The 25,583-nt window shown below is 42.6% G+C and overlaps 1 protein-coding gene across 1 annotated transcript in view; it reads right to left on the bottom strand.

Moving 5' to 3' along the window:
- Window positions 1-22,926: 22,926 nt before the first annotated feature.
- GBX1 (gastrulation brain homeobox 1) overlaps window positions 22,927-25,583 on the bottom strand; it is a 163,962-nt gene continuing 161,305 nt past the window's right edge. The window contains exon 2 of the mRNA XM_078664262.1: window positions 22,927-24,474. Coding sequence (XP_078520388.1) covers window positions 23,960-24,474 — 515 coding nt within the window. The 3' untranslated portion in view covers window positions 22,927-23,959. The remainder of the gene's footprint in view (window positions 24,475-25,583) is intronic.

Raw genomic sequence — 25,583 nt, 5'->3', positions numbered from 1 at the left:
TCAGCATTCTGAATTAAGTTTACGATCCAGCAGGAATAAAAGCCAACTTTAGTAAATTACCTCCATTTCCTAGTTTTCAGGAAAACCACTTGGTCAATGTCTCTAGACATTATATCACTTAGGGCAGTACATTTCTCAAAAGACCTCAGCAGATTTGACCCATTCAAGGGATTGCATTTGTTCATTTTTTACCCATCCGATAGACAATGAAATATAGGTGGATAATTTTCTGTTCCCTCCCTCTCAGAGTTCAAAGAAGACAAGTAATTCTTAAAATTATCATAACATCTAAAGCCTGAGCTCCATGGGTGGTGGAAATGTATAGATCTCACTAGTTTTGACCCATCCCCTGTAGTGTACAACCTGCCTGCCGTGTATTTTTCAAGCACGCTTAATATGTTTTCCTTTTTAATTAATTCAGACTTTTCAAGCACCATGCTCTTGTTTTTGGAAAGGGTCAACTTCCACTGTAAAGCCTGCAAGGAGCAAGACTTTAACTCCAGCAGCTTTTGCAACCAGCCCCTTTTACTGCTTTCTCCATGGTTTTAAAGAGGTCCCAGAAACCTTGGTCCCGTATTCTTTACCATCTTGGGAACACATGCTGTATTTGTAAGCCGTTTCTTTACCACTCTATTCCTCCTCCCCCTACAGCTCAACAAATGCCATTTCCCAGCCTATGCATTATAACCTCAGTTGACTTACATAGGCCTCCTGGACATGTACATGGAAGCACTCTCCCTCATCTCCCCCTATTTAACAAATCCTTCCCTACTGGCACCATTCCCTGGCAGAGATACAGGTCCTACTAAATATGGCATTATGAGAGGTTGATTGATTTTAGCTCTCCTTTATTAAATTTCCTTTAAAATCTCAAAGTGTAATTTGGAATTACTGTGGATTCTAAGATGTCATGTAGCATTGGAGAGGTCCCCTGAAAGTAATGATTCCGAATTGGAGGTGGACACGTTTTGCTCATTATTGTTTTTTTTTTAAGATGCTCTTCACACATGGGAGTATTCTTCACCAATATTCCCCTGCCGTGGTCAGAAAGGTTAGGGAGCAGAACCTGGCTACCCTCACCCTCTGCATTTCTCCGACTAGCAGGGCAAATCTCTACATCAGAATAGCGGAAGCTTGAGAAGGGCATTAATGAAAAACCTGGTGAGGAAGAGAGGCATGGCTTCATAAGCTCTATATTGCCCGGTAAATCAGGGCTCTCCAATTCTTCCCCAAGCACTCCTTTCCATGTATCGATAATAATGAGGGTACAGACTCCACTTCTGAGTGTGTTATCAATTGAACCGAAGGGGCAAGTAACCTTGAACTCTTAAAATGTTTCCCCACAAAGTCCTTTATTGACATTGCCAAGAACTCAACCTGGACTTAGTCGGAGTGAGTGCTGAAGGAGGAAGGCTGAAAGGAACATCTATCAAATGGGAGGAGGACAAATGTAAACTTGAGCAATGCAGACTCATTCCCTCATTAAGTTCTTTAATAAATGGAGCAGAACTGTTAGACCTAACACTGACTTTAGTTTTCACTGAGGACACCTTAATTTACCAGCTTTTTTCTTTTGTAGAGCCATAACTTTCCCTCTTACACACAATTGCTCACAAAGGTCCCTTAGGTCCACGAGTCCTAATGTCCCGGTGTTAGTCTACTCCTGGGGTAGCCTTAAAGGGGCTAAACTAAGCAGATAGTTAAACACCCATAGCCCTTTACAACGCAGAATTAAGAGAGCCTGGTAATTAAACAAACTCCAAACTAGTCATTAAAAAAACTCCAACAGCTAGACACCTACATCCTTCTCCTGGTTTAATGGACACACTCCAGTGCTACTGCTGCCACCACCCTTAAGTATCTTTGTCTTTGTTTTGTTCTTTATCCTTATTAGAAAGTGGTTATTTATGAAAGAAAATATGTGCTGGGACTCTCATCAGGAGGCAGCTTCAACCAGCTCATTTCTCCTGTTAGCGTCGCCCAAGACAGAACCAGCTACTAACCATGAAAGTGGGAAGAGGATGTAGTGTAATGGCTGGAGCGAGGGAACCGGGTTCAAGTTTATGTGTTGGCTCAACATCCTGTGATTCTGGGCAAATTACTTAATCTCCCTCTGCCTACCACAAATGAATGTGTTCTTAACTGGTGCTCTTGAACAGTGCTGGTGTTAATGATTAAGTGCCAGTGCTGAGCACCGGAAACCACTGGCTCAAATTAAGCACTATTTTCAGACCCAGATGTGCATACCAACCCCAGAGTGTTGGGGTAATATACACAATGATTGGGGGGGGGGGGTAGAACCCTGCCCCTCGCCTATTCCCCTGGCTTCCCAAGAGCTGTGCAGGAACATGGACATGAAACATCTTCCAAATTAAATGAGGCCAAAGCTATTTAATAAAATGCTGCGAGCCCGCTGCTTCCAAGAAAAAAACGCTAGCGTTGCGCAGCTAGCACAGTAACTGAATGCCAAGAAGATCACTACTATATCGTCAGCATTCAGTCCTTCGACTTTCCAAAAATTCTGCGGGGTTGGACGGTATGAGATGCCTGGTGTGTGGCAAGGATTCTGACAGTGCTTCGGGTTCCCCAGTGTCAGAGAAGCATTAACAAGGTGGGTACGAGCACTTGGCACCTGGCGATCCTGCCACACACAGGCTGTGTGAACAGCATGAATTGAGGGGAAGAGCATCATTGGCAGATTAATGTTTATTCAAGCAGCATGGAGAAGCATGGTAGGAAGAGGTGGCATCCTTCTCCCTCGTGAGGTCCAGATGTCCTTAACCACATTGAGGGAAGAGGTGTGGCACAGTGGCCAGGGCAGCTGACACTGGAACCCGGGGGCTCATGGATCGATTCCCGGTGCCGGCAGCAGACCAGCCCAGCACCATGTGACTGTGGGCAATAGCTCACTTAATCTTCCCGACGACCCCAGCGCCTTGACACCCTCGGGTAATTGTTCGTGCTTTACAAATAATGGACATTTACATTTACTAAAAGGGGTAGTTCGACATCTAAAGGGATTGAGGATGACAGGACTTAGAGATTCATTTTTGAGACTTAGGCATACAGAGAAAAGAAAGCAAAGCCCTGCTCATTGACCGGGGTAAAGTGACCTTGTTAGATCTATCAGAAGTTGAGAGTAGGGAATTAGAGACTACTTTTAATGAGAAATGGGGTATATATATATATATATATATATATATATATATATATATATATATATATATATATATATATATATATATATATATATATATATATATTGCAAAGGATTTGCTGTCTTCCTTCTTGGCTCACATTAGGAACAATATGAGGTTCCTGGCTCCTGGGGAACCTGGTACTTCCGCAGAGACATTTGTGCAGCTGTTTGAGTGCTCACTCAGTTAGGTCTTTCTATTCATTAACAATCCCATGGACATGATACTAAGAGAGTGAAAAGACCCCGAAAAGAAGATCCTTCCTAAATTCATGGAAGGCTGTACCCTTTGAATGAGGTAACTCTCTCCTACAAGACTCTATTCTTGATGGTCAATTTTTGTTTGGGAGAACTTCCATGATGAAGGACTCCATCTTAATGGGGTATACAGATAAAAAGATAGCTTCTTAGCTCACAAATGTTTATTCAGGATCTCATTTTCTTTAAGGGAGAGCATTTATGTAATCTACACGTCTCAATCTCTCATTTCAGATTTCAAAAAGGTATGTAAGACTTCAGAAGGTGTGAGATGTTCTACTCTTCTAGAAGGGATGAAGAGGCACTTAGATTATCTGTTGAATATCTCTTTTGACATCAAATGAGCCTCTGAATTTGCGGGGAGAGGGGCTGTTGGTAGCTGTCAGATTGAATTTGTTTTTAAGGGAATGTCACACTGACTCTTCTTACAAGACTTATTTGTTCCTAATGCCCCTTGAAGGAAGTATTTGTTTGGACAGGAGCTCGAAGATAAAATGTGGGAACTACTCAAGACCCATGTACAAAATGTCAGCCGAAGAGGAGGGCATTTGCTCAAGCAATCCAAGATCTTCAAACAAAAAAATGCAATTGTACCTGTTCCCACTCAAGAACTGGAGAAGGGTACTTGTACAAGTATTTGTTGTTGTCCCAAAAGTGTCAGGATTAAAGAATGGTAACTGACTTGAAGCAGGTGAATCAGTTTGTCAAGGGCATTCACTTCAAAACAGAGACATTAGAGAGAGTTAATCCACTGGTTCCAGAGGGAAATTGTATGGTCACAGTGGACCTGAGAGATACTTACTTCCATGTTCTGGTGGCAACACATCATCATTAATACCTGAGATTTTGTGTCCAAGGGAAGCACTACCAGTTTCAGGTGCTACCTTGGAGCGTAAAGTCTGTACCACTGGTGTTCACAAAAGTGGTAGCTCATCTACCTGTAGTAAAAACTGCCTCCTGCATGCTCCTACAAAGTCCAAGACAGCAGAACAGCTGAAAGCAGTCTACAATTGTCTGGAAGCATTCCAAAATGCAGGATGAGTCCTTCTCAAGACAGAACATTTATCGAAGAAAGATTCAGGACAGGCTTGAATTTCTATTACCAGAGTCAAGGGCAGTCATGATCCAACATTTGCTAGTGGTGCTAATTGGGATGTTGCAGTATCCATCAAGGTTTTGGGTGAAGATACAGAGATGTATAGCCTCTTGCATTTTAACAGTATGGTGTGATCTTCTTCATACACTGCTTCTTATGAAACACATGAAGAAGTACTGGAAAGTTGTACAAAGGACTAGAAAATCTTGATTCCAGTATACCAGTCGATTTAGGATTCTCTGTGGTGTTGGGAAGCTCAGCAGATGGTGCCCACTGCGTCCAAATTTTCCCAACACAATAAGAACAGATGCCAGCCTTCTGGGGGAGGGTGCAGTATTGGAAGAGAGACTAGTTTAGAGAAGCTGTAAGTGTGTCTCAGAAAGTAATAATTCCTCCAATTGGAAGGAGTTTTTGGTGGTTTTCAAGGCCCCTCAAAATGTTGAAGGGGTTCATACTTTATCATCATGTTTTGGAAAAATCAGATAGTATTGTACATCACTCACCAGGGGGACATGCAGTCCAGTTCCACGGGGCTAGTGGGCCATCTTTTGGAATCTTGGGCAGAGGGTCACCTGTTGTCATTAAGCGTTATCCATATCAGGGGTGTAGTGAATTTCTTAACAGATTACTTAAGCAGGAGCCTTCAATTCATCAGGGGTCTGGTTCTGCCTCACAGAATGTTTCAGGAGATTTGCAGAAGGTTTGGAATGCTGGAAATAGATCTTTTTGATACCAGGTCCCATACACAGGTCCAGTCTTCTTCTCTATGAGTCAGGTAGAGAATGCCTAGGGAGGGGATGCCCTACCTGTAGTTTTGCCTCCAGCTCTTTTATATGCCCTTCTCTGTTTCCTTTCATTTCCGGGGCAATAAGCAGATTACAATGGGAGGAGAGGGAGACAATTGTAGTGATTCAATTCTGGCCCAGGAGAAATTGGCTTGCAACTTGAGAACTATGGAGTATTCTTAATTTCACTTCCCCTCTTCAATCACTAGAAATTCCAATTCCAGACAGGCTTGGCTTCTCAGTATGGGAATTAAAATGAGGGTTTGCTGGAGAAGGAGTTTCCTTTGCATATAATAGACGCTATCCAGAACTATAGAAGGGCTTCTACTCTTAAAGCATTCAGTCGCAGGGATTCATGTTCTGAAGGTATCGAAGATGAAACCCAAAAAAGACTAGAGCTTTCTGGGTAGAATTTACACAATTTCTCCTTTCCATAATTTGTAGAGCTGCTACATTGGCATCACCTCACATTTTTTTCCATCAATATAGATGTAATGACTTCCAGGTATGGACAAGGACAATGGGGCTGGTGTGGTGAATGAATGAAAAGGATTTAGTAAGTGCATGCTCCTTGCCGAGGACATCTTGGCACAGCAAAAGACAGGAAGGTGATAGTTCTGGTCTCCTCCTAATGGGCAATGAATTCTGTTTGCAGAGCGGATCTCCTATGGCTGGACAAAAAGCCATGTTTTCAGAAGTTTTCTGAAAACTGATAGAGAGGGAGCTGGTTTGAGTTCCAAAGGTAAGCTATTCCAAAGTAGGGCGGTGGATCTAGAAAACCTTTTTCCAACCCAGGTGATCCTTCGAAAGAAGGGAACTGCTAGGTACTTAGCTGAGCCTGACCGAAGGGTCCTACTGGCAATGGACCACCTCAGCTTATCCTTAAAAAGTGATAGGTCTTGGCCTTGCAGCGAATTATAGGCCACACAAAGGGCTTTGAACCTAATACAGTGCTTGACTGGCACCCAGTGAAGTTTCCTAATTGCCCACCTCTTGCGGATTCAAATTTTGGGATTTTAAGAAGGAAATGTGCGGAAGAGTTCTGCCAGGTCTGAAGATCTTTTAAGAGCCTACCGCTAGATTGAGATAGAGACTGTTGCAGTAGTCGAGTTTTGTGAGTACAAAAAAAATAACTACTGTCTTAAGGAGCTCAAAAGGCAAATATCGCTCAATTTTTTTTAACTACTCCCAGAGAGTAAAAGGAAGTGGACATAACCTTGTTAACTTGTTCTTTGAGCTTCAGCTCCTTATCAAGCAGGATTCCTACATTTTTTACTTTAGCCATTGGTGTAGGGAGGGAACCTAGTTCTGGTGGCCACCATTCCGGTGTCAAAAAGGATGGATGATTTCCAAAAAGGATGACCTCTGTTTTTACAAAATTTAATTTCAGGCAATTACCATCCATCCAGTTGCTTACCTTGCTCATTCATGTCCTAAAGGTGTCATCCGAGTTGGTCTTATCCTTTGACAGTGACAGAACAATTTGTGTCTCATCTGCGTTGGATGCTAGCGAGAGGCCAAATGATTTTAAAAGCTTAGCTAATGGCTTGACATATAAGTTGAACAGTGTCGGGCTCAGCGACAATCCCTGTGGCACTCCAAAGGGCAAGGAATAAGATTTCGAAATGAACTTACCTAGAGCCACCTTCTGCTGCCTGTGCACAAGGAAGGGATGTAAGAGATCAAAGGCCCGATATACGACCCTTACAATTTGCAGGTGATAAATGGAGTCATTTTGCAACTAGCCTCAAACACTGTTTGCGATTTCTAATGGGGTCGCAAATTGCCTGCCTCATTAATATACATGGGGCATGTGCAATTTGAAACCCCATTGGGAATGGCTAGCACTCCCAGAGTTGGTGACCTGCTAGGGTCAGCAGACCACCGTGCCTGTGACTGCTTTTTAAATAGAGCAGTTTTTTTTAAATGCAGCCTGTTTTCCTTAAAGAAAAACGGGCTGCATTTAAAAAAGAAAAATTAAAGGTTTATTTTGCATTTTTTCAGAGTAGGCAGTGGTCTGTGGGACCACTGCCTACTCTTACAAAATATTTTCGCATCCATTCACAAAGGCGAAGGGGTCCCCTGGGGACGCCTACCTGTTTGTGAGTGGCTTACCACCTACTTGAAGTAGGTGGTATACTGCAAGTGTTTTGCGGCCGCAATACAATCTTACATTGAAGTGCGAGTCGTGACTAGGAAGGGGCGCCCTTGGCACGCCCCTTCCTAATAGCAAATCTCAAACACTATTTTGCGAGTCGTAATAGGTTACTGACTCACAAAATAGGGTTTGTACATGGGGCAGACCTATTTTGCAGTCTCAAACGGGCCGGGTGCCCATTTGCGACCACAAACAAACGCTGTACATTTGCCCCCAAGTGCAGCGTCCTCTATCCAATCATCCGCATACGGTCAACCAGAATACCATGGTTGATTGTATCGAAAGTCGCGGACAGGTCTAAAAGACCCAATGCCGCATTCCCTCCTCTGTCTAAAGCTTATTGGATTTCCTCTGTAGCTACCACCACTGTGGATCCAGTGCTATAAGCTTTCCTGAAGCCGAACTGGGTATCATCCAAGAAGGTGGTTGCTGTCGATAAAAGAGGCTAGCTGTTCATTCATCACGTTCTCCACCAGCATGGTGGAGAAAGGGAGCCTAGAGATGGGGAGTTAGTTATTTAATCTGAAGCATTAAGGTCAGCTTTTTTTAGAAGGTGCAGAACTTAAGCAGATTTCCAGTGTGAGGGGAACACTCCTTCCTTAAACATCATAGCAAAGATCTCCGAAAGGTGCAGGGCTACCTGTGCTGGAGCCATATGCATTATTTCAGTTGGGCACTGGTCTTCAGGGGCACCAGATTTCACCAGGGAGATAAGCTTCATCAGTTGCTCTCCAGTGGGGGCCTTAAAAAATGGAAGCCTGATGTGACCTATGTCTGGTTTAAGGGTTTGGATCTCTGATTGTGCAGTCGCCTTCCTATAGTGAATTTGTTTGAGATATTTCTGACATTCTCCTGAAAAAAGCAGGCTAGGGAGTCACAGAAATCCTGGCTATTAACTGCAGAATGATGTTAAGTTCTGTTCTGTCATAATTTGTGGTGCATTTCAATAAATCACTGGGTGTGTATTGAAAATCAGTCTAGTTTTTTATTAATAGTGGCAAAGTCCATGGGGGGCTTTGAAATACCTTATATGTGATGACTGGGACAAGGGCAAGGGACGTAGAGGCGTCATCACTTCTTGTCCTACTCATACTTATCTTGTCGCTTGACATTAGAGGTCTTAATCTCGACTTGCTATGTCAGGAGAATGCTCAGAATGTAACTACTTATGGCACCCAATTGGGTGGACTGGCTTTAATTTTCAGGGTTTCTTGTTTGTTCCTGTTTTATGGCTGTGGTTTCACGTGTAATGACAGGGATCAGGATTAATGAGGAAGTTTACAAATAAGCTATCGGGCTATCGTTTCACGCAGCACTCTCCTCACACCACCCTTCACTACTACTACCATAAACTAACAGACATTCTAAATCAGAAGGGAGTTTGGAAATTACTGATTAGTCTTATTTACCATCTAGTCCATTCTTTACCAACTTATATGGAAGTAAGTGTCCATGAAGCTGATGTTGTAACAAATACATGTATGCAGACCAGTGTAAGAGACCCAGCAGATGTGAGTCAACAGAATTGTGCTACGCCAGACACAGGAAGGATACCGAATGCAAGAGAGTGTGACCTGCACCCGACGTCCCCCTGGAAGCAGAGACATAGCCATTGCGGTAATCCGGTTGCTGATAGGTCTAATGACCCATGTTCCAGACCCATATAAACATATCTGGAAAAAGACATTAAGGCCCAGATGTAGGTAAATCTCATTTACAGATTCATAAATACCGAATTTTACCGATTCGGTATTTATGAATCTGTAAATGAGATGTAGGTAAAAATTTGGTATTCTTTACCGAATCGGTTAGATTCGGTATGTACCGATTCGGTAAATACCGAATCGGTATTTGTTTTTGAATCCTATGGGCCTTGAAGCCATAGGATTCAATAGCAAATAACGAATCGGTATTTACCGAATCGGTAAAAATACCGAATTGCTAAAGGGGACAGGGTGTCACTTTGACACCCTGTTGCACCCCTGTAACTGGCGTTTGCGCCATGTGGCACACATACATGCCCTTACGGCATGTCTGTGTGCCACATGGCACAGGTGTACATGCACAGATGTGCATGTACACAAGAATTCGTAATTTACCATGCAATTGTATTGCATGGTAAATACGGAATTCTAAAGGCCCAATAGCACTGTTAGGAGTGCTTCCTACATCCCAAAATACATTTTCGGTATTTTTACCGAATGGTAAAATTACCGATTCGGTAAAATTTACAAAATCGGTATTTTTACCGATTCTGTAATTTTACCGAATCGGTAAAATTACCGATTCGGTAAAATTACCGAAAATGTACGTTTTTCTAGCCCCTACATCTCCATAGCCCTTTACCGGTCGGAAACGGCCGAAAATCGGTATTTTCGGCCGTTTCCGACCGGTAAAGGGCTACCTACATCTGGCCCTAAACTCCCTCATATTATGAAGCAAGTAACAATAAATAATTCAACTCAAAATGCAGAATGATTACATTTAAGGAGAATAAACACAGTAAGACAAACACAGATCCTAGTGTTGAGAGCAGATAAAGAGCCTTCGGCTCGGGGCCTTTAACGCTGGAGAGGGCCTTTAATAGCCGGTATAGCCCTCTACGGCGGGCTATACGGCTATATTATTACCTGGCCATTTTTTACCTTTTAACACAAAGAATGTTGCAAATTAAAGAGATGCTTTGAATCTTTTTCCACAAATTGTAATATTTGATAAGCAGACATTGTGAACGATTCTGCATTATGTTTGTTTAACATGTTAAATAATAATAATGTCCGAGAACTAACACAGTCATCTGTGACAAGTGAGTGAATTATGTAGAACCCGAATTAAAATGTTATTGGGAAATGTCCAAATCCTTGCCACTGTCCCCTTGCTTCTGCTATCTAGGCCCATTCTTTTCCTGTGCCCCCAACTTCTTTTTCTCATCTACTCTTCATCAACTGCCCTCCCTTATCCCTGTATGTTGTCTTCTTCAGAAACAATGGATCCGAAGAAATACACGGAAGCAAACTTTTCCCACTCAAATATAACTGTGACTCATATCAACATACACTGGCAGAAAAGGGGGACAGATTGCGTATATATCGTGGATGATCAGTTGGAAGCCTTCCTCGATGTTCCAGGAGCCATTTTTAACCAATGTATTCTTATCTGAACGTTGTTTTTTTACCAGATATCTCTTGTAGGAACTAGCACGAACTGCACTGCTGTCTGGAAAAAACTTTTAGTAAACTCTGCATGGGCACAGCTATCAATGCTGCAGCAGCTGCAGTGGTATCTATAATTATGGGTCTGAGAAGCCCACTTCATCACAATTACAGCTGTGTTTTTTTTTAGCGAACATAGCACGGGTACATTTTTCTTTCTTGCCTTAGGACGTGAGGCTCTCTCGATAAGCCACCAAAGTAGGCAGTTGCTGCTTGCAGGTATGTCGAATATGTTTGCCTTTTATGAGGATTCCATGATTTGTAATATACTTTTATTTGTATATACGCCCTCCGTAGACTCACAAATAATATTACATGATAAAAATGCAAAGGCTTGCTTTACGATGGGCAGCATGTCAACTTTCTCTTTGACTGTGCCTAGGAAACACCTTAAAGGCCTTCTATGGACTCATTCACAGAACAATCAAGCTGCATGTATCACAGGAAGTGACTGGTGACTCTGGATAGAAAGGGGAGTGTGTGAGGTGCATGGTGATGCACTCTGCAACAACCTTTAGGACTAAGGACTGAGTCACCTGGGTACCCTTGCCATTGCACCATAACCACAGCGGAAGCTAGATGTAAAGGAAACTGCATTCTATTTGTAGGAGTGCATTATAATCACACATGTACAGCGCACCTGCATATAATCCTTTGTCTTGTTAGCATGGAGTGTTAGAACTTTGAAATGTAATAACGTGAAATGTGATGTATTTAGGTCATTGCATAGTAACTTGAAGAATTAACATAGAAAGTAAATGTAACTAGCAGAAAACGTTAACGTGAAGAACTCGTGTTGTACAACTGACAATCATTCATTTAATAAATGTGTTTAATAATTTGTCATTTTATGCATGTAGGTAGGAATATTAACTGAACTTGTCTTAAATTTCTTATGCAATTCTTTTAAGTATCTGCCATTTTCTTATGTTAGCTGAATCTTGTTGGCCTGAAATGCAATTTACCTGGAAGCTCTTGCTTTAGAATTAACAGTCTGAATTTTATGTGTGCTGTGGATTTCGGTCTTTCTCATGTTTTGTGTTGCAGGTGGAAGAAGCGCCCTTGTTGGCTAGAATAATGTCATTGTTTTATTAGTCAGGCAAGGAGAGAAGGAGATGCATCAAAAGCTTAAGCCGATAAGGGAAGTTGCTGTGTTTTCACACTGGAGAAAGCCTGGGAACCGAGGTCGACATGTTGCAGTTCAGGAACATCGCTATCGTGTGGAAAGTTACCTATGAAATTGTGGTCGGAGCGGGTGGCGTGAACTGCAAGGACTCTTGATGAAAATACCTGTAATAATGCAATGTTAGCGTAGGGAAAGTGCCCACTTCTTCTCTGCCTTCGGAGAGAGAGCCTCTTAGAACAAGCTCTGTCTCGATAGCTGTAGGCGATTTGACCCATCAATGGTGGAGAGACTTCTTAGGAAGACTCCACATGCTGACACCTTTTATTTCTTTTCCTGAGAATGCCCAAGTAGGGATGTCATGTTAGTGTTAGAGTAGGGGTTGATAGATGCTGTATATCCATCAACCCTCGATGCAGGGAAATTTGGACTCATGTTATTTGATCCTCCGCATCTTATTTCTTGAGTTAATTGGTCTGTGCATGTTGCACCGCCTGAACTTAATTTGCGGATTTGGTTTTATGCTGATTCTAATGAATTCTTACACAAATCTTGAGACGTTTATGTTGTTATTTTTGGCTTTGTAATAAATTAACTAACCTTACGTAGTTATCTGTGGTTACCATGTGTCCAGTGAAATTCCTATTGAATTGATTGTCTTTAATAATGACTTTCTGCCCTTTATGCTTACATGCTGCTAAATAACCATCCAATTGTGATTCTAGAATAGATCCAAAACATACTGGCCTGGCCATTTCAGTTGGTAGCAGAGTAGGATGGTTTTCACATGAAGTGAGGGTAGAAGAACAAGTCTTGAAAAGAAGGGAACCTAGAACCCCAGCGCCCAAAATAGAGCCCAAATACTGAGAACGGAGAGCGAGGAAATCTGGAGGAGACTGACGGAGTTTAATGATGCAGCGAGATCAGTGGCGTACAAAGGAGTGAGTATCAACAGGGTGTATGTTGTAGGTTTGATTGCAGGCATTACTTGATTGTGTGATGTTTAGCGGAGTTAGTGTGAGAGTCGAGTGAATGTGGTTTTGGGCCAGACGTGCCCCAAATGGCCCCAAAGTGGCCATAGATCCCCGGACATATTAAATGGTGTTGAAGACACCAAGATTTATTGTGATTGTCTGACCGAAGAATTGAGGAGTTGTTGTGAAACGTCATCAACAGTTCCACCTAAGACAGGGAACTTTGTGTGAATGGGATGTATGGGAATTATTTAGTGGGTCTGGTATACAGAGTGAACTATACTGATTCAGGCGAATAGCGCAGGTCGAGGGTTGCCGTATGTGAATGTTCTTGGATGACTGAATTCTATTGATCCATTTAGATGGCAGGCAATTGCAGAGTTTAAGATGATTGTGTGAGTGATTGTGTAAGGATAAAAAAAGTAAAGGAAGGTGAGTCATTGAGAGGAATGAAGTTGACATCAGAGTGTGCCGCACTGAGATAGGTCATTTGGTGTAACGCCGCGCTGGGATTGGTTTGTAGTCTTCGGTAAGTTGCGGTTGGAAAATATTGTTTTGAATCAAGCAATGTTTTATGGTGTTGCGGCATCTTTTGAGGGGCGATCAAGGTGTTGTTACTCGACTGGGTGAAGAAGCGCCACCTGTGGATACTCCAGCACACGATTTGGTGATAAACGTAGGGCTCCATACTATAATTTGGCTTAAAAATTGGCACAAAATCACTGAAAGAGAGGGTGAATTGTTATTTCCACATCTTGGTTCTTTTCGATTGGATGTGTTGCACCAGCTGAGAGGAGTGATGTTTGTGCTGTGACCTTTGCCTAGACCAACACAGTCTGAGGTGTTATTCATATTACGGGCAGCACATGCAAAGAAAAGGGAGATGTATCAAGGGAAGATGAGAAAAGCTTTGAGGACATGTCAGGAAGCACAATTGGATACACAGCGTAAGAGATGGAGAGTGGATACTATTGAAGGAGAAAGGCTGTACCCAATGTCGGTAGGAGAGGGAGATTCTCAGAACAGGAATAGAAGGAAAACGGAAACGATGGGAGTGATACTGATGACAGCTAGTTGTATAACTTGTTAACTTGGCGTCCTCCACCTTACAGTCTTTTTTTTGTTTGAAGAGTTTTATATAGCGCAAACTAGACCCGAGACCTCGGGTATCAGAGCGCTTTACATAACCACCATTTTCGTTTACAGACGGACACATTCATGTTTGTTAGTCACGAGAAGATTAAGTGATTTGCCCAGAATCACAGGATGTTGAGCGTAGTTGTCGAGACTTGAACCCAGTTCCCCAGCTTTGAGGTCAACAGCTGTAACTCTCCACAATCTGCACTCAGAAGAGGGAAGGCGAGAGTATGCAAATACAGGGAATGTGGAAAGTATGTCAACACTTCACATGCGTCGTAGTACAGGAGTTGCAGGAAGGATATCCATAGGAGAAGGGGGGGACAGGCGTGTCTGCTCTAGGAAGAATGGAACAAAACAGAGCCAGCGCTGCTTCAGGGTTACCGGAAGCTCTTACTGTACCGGTCTCCATTGGTCCTGTACTTCCTGTTCATGACCAGAACTCAGTAGGAAGCCTTAATCAATGACAGGTGGAAGAAATTTGATCAGGAGGGTCAGTGAACATGAGTGGAAATCGCCCATCTCTAGTACCTGTAGAATCCAGTACACCGTTACCAGCCACTGCAGAGCCTTCGGGAATACACATTGGTTCCAGTAGTATACTGTTCATACCCATGGCGAACACTAGTTCAGGCTTGAGGATGTAGGAAACTCCAGTGAGAGGACCAGTGGGTGTAGCATTCAGAAGCAGGTACAAATCAGGAAATCACTGGAAATCAACATGTTCTAGATGTTGAAGAATTACAAGAAAATCAAGTCAGGGAACCATCAAGGCTGTAGTGAAGGTGAAACTATTGGATGTGGTTAGGTTGAAGGCTGAGGTAGACAAGATCATCAGTGGGAACTTACCTTTGGATAGAACAGAAACCTATGAGCCAGATGACCTGTTGTTTATAGCGAAGGATGTCACCCGCGGAGCGAGATGAGCACACCATAAGTTGTCAGAACTAGGCCAGAGGTATGAAGAGGACTACAGGGGAATCATAGGCTTAATTATAGTGACTAGGAGCTGGAGGAAAAGAGAGTGACAGGACTGAAAACACACATCCGAGAGTTGGTGATAGGAATACGGGTGTGGAGCTAATAAAGAAGAGTGTTAGGAAAGTTACAGGGGAAACACCACCTCCATGAGGTAGAACTCAAAGAGTGGAAGCATATCCACTATGAGAGGTGCCTAGTTGAGAGTATGTGCATGTCACTTGGGGTAGAGGTGATTTAGCTGCATTCACAAATGATTTCCCTAGGTTGAGAGAGAAACCTGCTGAATGGTACAAGCAAGTCAATCGCTTTGTCAAATTGTTGTGGATTGGCTTAAACACTCTGTTTGAATTTGTGGTTCCTAGTGATCTATGGTCTGCCTGCAAAATTGCTATTGATTGACCTACTGCTGAGCCAGAGAGGGATCCTGTAACTCATGGTCCTTTGCCTTTTGCGATGAATAAGTACACTTAGGGTTATCACATGGTTGCAGTCCAAAATAGCGACACAAGATGTCAATTGGGTTAATATAGATCGGAGGACACAGCAGCCTAAAGAGTCAGTGCATGCCTATTACAAGAGGCTCTTGCAAGCCTTCAAGCAGTGTAGTGGTTTAGATACACTCGACCCGAGCACATGGGACAATTTGTGTCAACATCTGTGACAGGATTGAGGTCAGAAATTAGCCTTATAATTCAGCAACATTTGATCCGCTGGCAGAATAAATTAGTAGATGAAATTCTATGGTATGTCAGGAGTCGAGTCAGTCCGCATACAGATCAAGCCTAATGCAGAATTTCAGAGAACACCGCAGTACAACCTGACCCCGGAAATGGTGGCAGGGATTACACCTGTAATTAAGTCCATGATTGCGCAGGGCATATTAAAGGAGATCATAGGAAGTCTGTGCAATTCGCCCATCATGAGATTGCAGAAACCAAGTGGAAAGTACTGCATAGTTCAGGACCTTAGGAAGGTGAATAACATTGTGATTCCATGTTGTCTGTGGTACCGAATCCATCTGTGATCCTATTCCAGATTCCTTGTGAAGCCATCTGGTTCACAGTGATTGACCTTGTCAGGCATTTTTCTCTATTCCATTACATGAGGAAAGCCAATTTTTGTTTGCTTTCTCTCTGGAAAATCATGTTTTAACATGGTGTTGTATCCCTCAAGGATATACTGAAAGCCCATCTATCTTCAATCAAATCTTGAAGAAGAACCTCAACAGGTGGTTTGGCCTCTTAATTCAGTGTTAGTTCAGTATATTGATAACCGCCTCGTTGCATCTCAGACACTTGTAGGGGTGATACAATTGCCTTACTTAATCACCTGGCGGACAATGGGCATAAGGTGTCTCTGAGCAAACTTCATTACTGTCTGACTGAAGTTCATTATTTGGGTCATTGAACTGAGAAAGGCAAGAGGAAGGTGTCACCGAAACAAGTGGAGGTGATCATAAAATGAATCCACCTACCACCCAAAAAGAGATCAGAGTGTTTTGGGGAATGGCTAGCTATGGCCAACAATGGATTTAGAAGTTTTCTTTGATGGTAAAACCCTTGCAGATGTTGACCCACAAGGATGTGAGTGATACAGTACCTTGGGATAATGACTGCTTCCTTGCCTCCTTGGAGCTGAGAGAGTGCCTTTGTTGCGCTCCAGCTTTAGGAATGCCTGATTACAACAAAGCGTTTTCGCTGTTCTGCCATGAAAAGGAAGGTTGTGCTCTTTCTGTACTCACCCAGACACATGGAGATGCCCGTAGACCATGTGGCTAATTTCTCAGCTACTTTAGATTCTTTAGCTTCAGTGTTGCCCAGATGTCTCAAATCCGTTGCTGCAACAGGTGTGAGTATTGAATGATGTGAAAGCTCTGTGATGGCTCATGCACTTACTGAATATGTACCACACTAGGTTGAACTCCTGATGACAGGGACCAAAACACAGCATTTGACTAACAACAGGCTGACAAGATGTAAACAAGTTCTGCTTGCATCAGAAAATCTAACCTTGAAGCGCTGTTCTGTGTTAAATCCAGCTACCTTGTTACCTGTTCCAAATGCTGAAGGGGAAGATTATGAAGACCATGACTGTCTGGATGATACTGAGCTTTGCACCAAGCTGAGACCTGACATTGTTAATGAACCATTGTCTGATTCTGACCAAGTCCTTTTTGTTGATGGTTCATGCCTAAGGGACAATGAAAGTAATTTGGGCGCAGCATTTACTGTCTGTACTATCTCTGGAGTTGTTGAAGCTGTTTTTCTACATCGAGTACACTTCGCGCAAGTGCCCGAGATCATCGATTTGACCCATGCATGCCTAATCTCTGAGATGCTCTGAGTCACCATTCATATCGATAGCCAGTACGGGTTCGGTGTAGTTCATGATTTCGGACACCTATGGTCGCAGAGAGGGTTTCTAACATCATCAGGATCTCCCATTAGAACAGGAAATATGTGAGAAAACTGTTGGAAGCATTGTAGTTAACAAAGGAGGGTGGTGGTCTTAAAGTGTGCTGCCCATTGCAAAGGAGATTATTTTGTCACCACAGGAAACCCCTACGCAGATGAAGTTGCTTGTTTGTGTGCCACACACGCATGCATTTTCCAATGGGGAATATGTTGGCGAGAGTACAGAGAAATCTGACCTCAGCATGATGCTAGCAGTTGCAGACACATGGGATGAAGTTAGACGGTTACAATTGGAAGCAACAGACCAGGAACAAGCAGGTTGGATCAGAGCAGGTTGCGAGAAGGGGGAACATTACATATGGGTTTTAACTGATACAGGGCAGTGTTACAATTGTTTGCTAAACCCAATGGCGAGACAGATTCATAGAGCAGCTCACATATGTGTTACGTGTCAGCAAATGAATGGTGGGAAGAAAACTGTTGTTGCCTTGGGAAGTCAGGGGGTCCTTTCAATCGGGTCCAATTGGACTTTGTTGAAATGCCTTTATGTAATGGATTGAGGTACATTTTGTTTGTTGTGTGCATCTTTTCACGGTGGGTGAAAGCATATCCAGCTAGAAGATGTGACAGTCTCAGAGTAGCAACGTTGTTATTGAGGGAGCTTATACCGCGCTTTGGATTTCAGACTACATTGGAGTCAGAGTGGGATAAAGGAACACATTTCCCCAGCGAGATCATGAAGCTGTTGTGTACTGCCTTGAGTGTGGACCAGAGGCTGCATTGTAGTTACAGGGCAGAGGCATCAGGCATTGTGGGACAGAGCAATAGGACATTAAAGGCGAGGTTATAAAAGCATGTGTTTTTACATCTTTGAAATGGCCAGATGCGTTTCCCTTGGTCCTAATGAGCTTGTGCAGCATTCCCGATAAGATAACTGGGCTATCTCCGCACAAAATCTTGATGGGAAGGGTGATGCGCTTACCTGCAGTACCAGCTATAGTTTTGATAAACACATCAGATGACTTGATCCTTCACTACTGTAAGGAACTGGCTGATGTGGTTCGTTCTTTGTCTCATCAGGTTTGAGCAGCAACTGCACTGATGTTGAAAGACCTCTGCCATGACCTGAGCCATGGGGATTGGGTGCTCGTCCGAAAGCATGTAATCAAGAACTGTCTTGACGCAAGGTGGCATGAACCCTATCAGCTGATATTGGTGATGAATACTGCTGTGAAGTGTGGAAGAGTGCCAATTTGGACACAAGTTTCACATACCTGATGAGTCTCAGGACCCTCTGATTAAACATCGCCTTCCCAGAAGAAGAAATTACAGCTGTGGTTGCAAGATCACCCAAGGGGGCAGGCCAAGCTTTGAGGGTTCCTGAAAAGGCTGGATACACACTAGGAATAGACTGGTGTGGCAATTGGTTGTGTGCAGTTAAGGAATAAAGAGACCGCAAACGAGTCCTCCTGGCCTGTGGGACAGAAAAGGAAAAACTTGCACCAATAAGTGAATTATTTGGGTCGTATCTGAGTGAGTCTGAACAAGTCCCAGCAAGTGTAAGGCGATCAAGGAAACAAGAGTATTGTGTCAGAGATACCCCTCTCTTGAGTGGACTTACCTAGCTACAAATGCCAGGGAGAGTGAGGTCCGATACTTTGATACTGATTGTCGAGGTCCTGCTGAGAGTTCCTGGAACAGAGGCTAATGCAATCTTGTCATTGACTGTGCCCTAGCCACCAAGTTTGGGTGGTTTACGGACTTTGACTCTGGAAGACCTCGAGTTCCTGAGCTTTGGAAATCTACCACCTTTTCAAGAGATTGCAGCATTTAGAGCAGAGCGGTTACAACGAGTCATTGACGAGATTGGCTCTGATCTCATAAGGGATGTAAATTGAACTTTTGACTGTAAATAAAAACAATTTTGCTTGAAAGAAGATAACCTAGGCCTGAGTGGAAGAAGAATAAAAATAGGGACCTTTCCTTTAGAAGAAGAAAGAGAGATAAGGAAGTCTTCCAAGCCATGTAAATATTGTGCCAATGACTGCTACAGAATTTTCTAAGATTCAAAAGGAAGTTGCTCAAAGACGTTGTTGCAAGTATATAAGAGACATAGAAAAGAGACTGGGTGTTGATCCTCTTACAGCTACAATCTAAGGAACTTTGAAAATGAACTATGGAAATTTGAATTGTTGGCATAAATGTTTTATAAGCACACTTTGGGGTCGATTCAGATTCGGGCAGGAAATTGTTTCACCCGACACGTACCCGCCAACAGAATGAGCAAGTACGATGCAAATCATGTAATTTCCAACCGAATCGTTCGAAAAAAATATTGAAAGCCGGAAAAGAACCTGACGCGATAGACTCGTACACAAACGACTCCATGTAGCCAAGCATCAACACGACACGACAGATTCGGTCGCGACCGATGCCACATAGTACAGCATTAACACAACCCATTAACATGTATGCGAATGATTCTACACAGCCTGGCACATACACGACGCGACAGACTCCGTCTAGTCTCCCTTGAACGCAGTATGGTGCGATTCAGAGCTTAAATACGCTTCGTCCGAATGCTGCGAGGTGCTGGAATTTTTGCCCTGTACGACGCGTATGAAAAATGCATCATACTTTTGTGTCTGGAAATTTTGTAGTCTGAGCCTCCGTACGACTCAATTTCCATGTTTTCTGAGCCTGTTAGGTACTGACATAGTGCACGAATCGGACCTGATGATTCTGTTAGAATTTTCCATGAAAACTCATCGCACTTGCTAGTTTGTAGGAAAAAGCTACGGATACGATTCAGTCAGAAGGTAAGATGGATGTAAGAGAGTGTTTCGTGTGTACACAATTGCCTGCTTCGGTCGAGGAGGGCATTAGGTATCACCACTTGCCCTTGTCAAGGGCAATTGTTGATACCTAATACCCTCCTCAATACTAGTTGTAGTTTGCTCCTTACCATGGTTAATGGAAAGGGTCATTATGAGTACTATTTCTCGAATTATGATTTGGTACTTTCAGAAGTTCCAGTCTACAAACATCTGAAAAAATATGATTATTACAAGCAAGAAGAGAGAATGGGAAAGTATTTTGTATCCACAGTAACACTAGACACTGCTTATGCTCATAGAAACAACTTAACCTGCACATTATAAGACATGGAAAAGAAATTTGTAGTTCAAGTAGAAGATAGACATAGAGGACTAAGCGTTAAACTTAATAATAGAGAGGTAAAATTTGAATGGACCAAGGAGGAGTTAGCCTACAAAGCGAAGGGAATTAATGGTCCTATAGCTCTAGATTGGGAACGAGGAGGCAAGCTTTGCATTCGACAGGTACATACCCGTTATTACACTATTTTTGTGGGACATACTGTGTGTGATCTGGTCTTTCTACTTGATGCTTCTTCGAAGAAGTTTTTACAAGAAGCAGTAAGTGGTGACAGGAGTATATTTTGTGTGTGGGAAGAATGTATATGTTCAGCTTCCGAACAATTGGTATGGCACTAGGTATGTGGCTGTTGAGTTTCCAAAGATAAACCATGTGGAGGATATGAGGGATATGGAGGGAAAGTTGAATCATAGGGAGAAACGCGTACTGAGCGCTGGTGAGATTGTGGGAGACATATTTGGAGCAATGATACCCAGTTTGGCATTGTGTTGAATGAAAGATTAGAAGGTGGATAAGTTGTTGGTTAACACAGCTCAGTCATTAGTGTTCGTAGATGGAGAGGTGATCTCGATAAGGGCGATGGTAATGCAGAACTGTCTTGCTATAGATGTATCATTGGCAAAAGTGGGTGGGGTCTATCAGGTGCTGAAGGTCCAAGAGTGTTGCATCTACATTCCTGACAAATGTAAAGACCAGAGGGGATACATAAGTAACATCACTGAGAAACACCATGAGATACATGACTTAGCAACCGAGGGAATTTGTAATAAGATTGGAAAAGGATTTGGAGCAGTTGGAAGTTGGTTTGCTGACCTAGGAAAAGGAATTCTTGGATATATCTTGAAGCTATTAATAATTGTAGTGTATGTGTTATTATCATGTTAGGTATAATAAAAGCATAAAAATGGAATAAGTTGAGGCAATTGGAGGATTCCTTAAGGGAGAGAGAATGAAGGGTGGAAAGACTGCAGGACAGTCACTATGAGAATCTTAAGCAGTTGGAGAAGGTCAGACAGAGGAGACTAGCTATAACATCCGTTTAGATCGATCTACCCTACAGGGAATTAAAGGGTTTTGTGATGACACAGGCCATCTGTTGGGGGACTGATGTAGCTGAAACTGCATTTTATTTGTAGGGGTACATTATAATTAAATATGTAGAGCTCACCCGCATTTAATCCTTTGTTGTGTTAACATGGAGTGATAGAACTTTGAAATGTAACAATGTGAAACGTGATGTATTTAGGTCATTGCGCAGTACCTTAAAGAATTAACGTAGAAAGTAAATGTAGCTAGCAGAAAAAGTTAACATGAAGTGCTTATATTGTGCAACTGACAATCCTTCAGTTATTAAATGTGATTAATAATTGTCATTTATACATGGAGGTAGGAATATTAACTGAACATGTTTTAAAATACTTATGCAATTCTGTTAAGCATCTGCCATTTTCTTATGTTAGCTGAATCTTGTAGGCCTGAAATGCAATTTTCCTGCAAACTCTCAATCTAGAATTTAAAGTTTGAATTTCATGTGTGCTGTGGTTTTCGTTCTTTCTCATATTTTGTGTTGCAGGTGGAAGACGTGCACTTGTTAGCTAGAATAATGAAATTGCTTTATTAGTCAGGCAAGGAGATACATTGAAAGCCTAAGCCGATAAGGGGAGGAGTTGTGAAGTTACCTATGAGAACGTGGTCGGGCGGATGACAGATGGTGTGACCTGCAAGGAATCTTGGGGAAAATACCTTTAATAATGCAATGTTAGAGTAAGGAAAGTGCCCACTTCTTCTCTGCCTTCAGAGAAAATCTTAGAACAAGATCTGTCTCAATTGCCTTAGGCTATCCAACCCATCGATGGTGGAGAGACTTCTTAGGAAGACTCCACATGCTGATACCTTTTGTTTATTTTCCTGAGAATGGTCTAGTAGAGATGTTGTCATGTTAGTGCTAAAGCAGAGATAGATATATGCTGTATCTCTATCAACCCTCGATGCAGGGAAATTTGGAATCATGCTTTTTGATCCTCTGCATCTTATTTCATGAGTTAATTGTTCTTTGCTTGTTGCACCACCTGAACTTTATTTGCAGATTTGGATTTATGCTGATGCCAATGTATTTTTACACCCTAATTTTGAGGTGTCTTTATGTTCCGTTATTTTGGCTTTGTAATAAATGAACTAACCTTAAGTAGTTATCTATGGTTACTGTGTGTCCAGAGAAATTATTATTGAATTGATTGGCATTAATAACAACTTTCTCCCCTCTAGGCTTACATGCTGCTAAAAAGAACTATCGGATTGTGATTCTAGAATAGATCCAGAACTTATGGCCCCAGCCCCTTCAAGCGTCATATACAGGCAGCATGAGCTTAACATATAGACAGTGCAAGCTTTATCTATAAACAGCATGAGATTAATTTACAGACATTGTGAACTTCCTAAAAACACATATATAAAGACAGTTTGAGTTTTATATTTACAGTATTTCTATAAGGAATGTAAGCTCTCATATTTACATATGGTACACAGAATAAATAAGTCAATATTTACATATAGATATGTGCATCTTTTCAAGATGTTTGACTTCAGAGCAATCTGTCACCTACGTCCCTCCCCCACACATCTGATGGCCTGTCTTCTAGGCTTATAAGATTTAGGCTCAGTTTTCAGTCTCACGATTGTTCTCTTTGTGAGCAGCGTCTAATTCGAACTGTGGGTTCACAGTGATTTCCACGCCAGTCTCCTCTTTTGTTCCTGGTTTTTGTTACACAGGCCTCAAGGTGAGAGATGTTTTTTGACCAGGGTCCGCTCTTCTTTAGTAACACACGCCGTAAGCAGAGTTTGTAGAGTATGTTCACCTATCAACGAAGTTGTGTACCCTTAAGTGTCATTAAATATATTCTTTAATTTGTATATGAATACTTGCCATATCCTTAAATGTCTTCATTTGCCCTTTGAGCTCCACAACCTCTGCCTAACCCCTAAACATCAAAATTGGGACTAGCATCTATGGGACAATGGAAACCAGAGCATGTCCATCCGAGCCTGAACATCCTTAATATAGTACAGTTAGCCCTATATGTCTGGCTACATATTTTGAACATTAGAATTGCAAGACAGTTCATCTAATCTCCAGGTTCCATGATGACCAGTTGAGCTTAAAGCATAGCCATTGCTTTTGGGTCTAGGGGCTCCTTTTCAACCGGATGCATTCTTTAAGCAAGAGTTGTGGCTTTACTGTGAAGTGCAATATTCATGAATGTCATAAGCGAAGCAAGGGGAAGTATGAGTGGATGAGATGTTCCTGTGTTAGGATTAACCTAGGGTTTGTTACAACTATGTTTCTGGGAGCATATGTATGGTTTAGTTAAGAGGGCAGGAGCAGAACTCAAGCCTTCACTCTGGTTCACAAAGAGGTAGGATGTCCTGTGTTCGGGTGTCTCTGAGATCCTCATGGTCTATTCCCCTGCTCTATCTGCTGATGCTGGCTCCTAACTGCAAACCTATTGACATGCACTGGAATAGGTACTACGATTTTGGGGTTCCTGACTGGCTCCCCAGAGCGGTTGTTTACATTGCCCGCTTTAATCCTTTTCCATTTGGCCCTGCGGTTCTGGAACCAGATTTTGACCTGCACCTCACTCAGCTTGAGAGCATGAGCAATCTGTGAGCGCTCCGTCAGAGACAGATACTTCTTGCAGTGGAACTCCTTCTCCAGCTCCAGCAGCTGCTCGCTAGTGAAGGCTGTCCTCCGTCGCCTGCTCTTCCCAGGGTTATTCCCTGGCGCGACTGGTTCCTGGATGCCGTTTTTCAACTTATTCTTGGACCCAAAGGGGCTGCTGCTTCTATCCAAAAAGCTCTCATCTTCACTGTCTCCTGAGGTATCATCCTCTCTGTCACTCGAAGGAGTCTCAGTGGACTTCACCTCCAGCTTTTCCTCGTCTGAGCTGTAGATCTTACCTTCCGCTGAAGATGGAGATGCACACATGAGATAGATGGACATATGTACAAACAGATGGGAAAACATATGGAAATGAAAACACACAGGAAAGAGAAAAGAGAGCCCCGTTAGCTACATTTGCACCAACTGCCAATGCAAAGCCAATCACTTAAGGTATAATGACCCAAAGAGTAAATACAATAAGTACATTAGATGACTGTGGTTTCTTCACAGGGAAAAATGGAGGAATTTGATTCAGAGTACAGAGTGTCACAAAACAGGAGACCATTCATTATCAAACCACACCCCAAAGGTTCTTAAATTCACCTGCAGTGCTCGGTAGATTTCCCAATGATGCAGGTCACACATTGTTAGAACAGATTGAGAGGCCAGCTCAAATAATTATGATCTCCATTTTATTGTCATTCAGTTTTAGAAAACTGGATGCAATCCAGTCTTGCAGACCAGAGAGATCATTTCTAAGAGACAGAGATGACTCCACGGATGACTTTTCGAACCTTAAAAGAATGTATGCGTCATCTGCGTAGGAAAGAGCCTGAAAGCCACATTTCCTAATCAGCTCCCAAAGGGAGTGTCCATGGGTGTTAAACAAGATACCTACCTTGTTTAATATCCATGTACAGCATATTGGGTAGATGATAAGGAAATTCATCCGACCTTTGGGGACAACAACAATGACAGATCTTTCCTTAACCCCTTCCATGCGCCGTCCGACGTCACGGTGGGCATGTGCGGAGGACGGCCGGGGGCCGTCCGAACCACGCCCACATCGTAAATCACCCGCACCGCGGCGTAATTTTCGCCGCGGTCAAGGGGTTAAAGCAAAAAGTGGGTAGTGCGCTTTCTGGGAACTGCCTTGTAAAAGCACCCAAACCATTAAAGTGCTTGCCCTGCTAGCTGTTTGGTCAATGAGACTGGCATGATCGACAATGTCAAATATTGCGGAAATATCGAACACGAGAAGAGCCACATTACTCTTAACAGATGGCAACATAGTGATAAAATCTAATGCGTTAAATTTAAATAAAAGCATTCAACAAACTAGCTATTTTTCAGTCAGTCAATCAAAAGATCTTTATTTCGGCCACTTGGGCCATAAAAGCACATATAAAAT

Source organism: Lissotriton helveticus, chromosome 10, assembly GCF_964261635.1.
Source record: "Lissotriton helveticus chromosome 10, aLisHel1.1, whole genome shotgun sequence".
NCBI lineage: Eukaryota > Metazoa > Chordata > Amphibia > Caudata > Salamandridae > Lissotriton > Lissotriton helveticus.
This window is presented reverse-complemented; position numbering and strand designations above follow the sequence as displayed.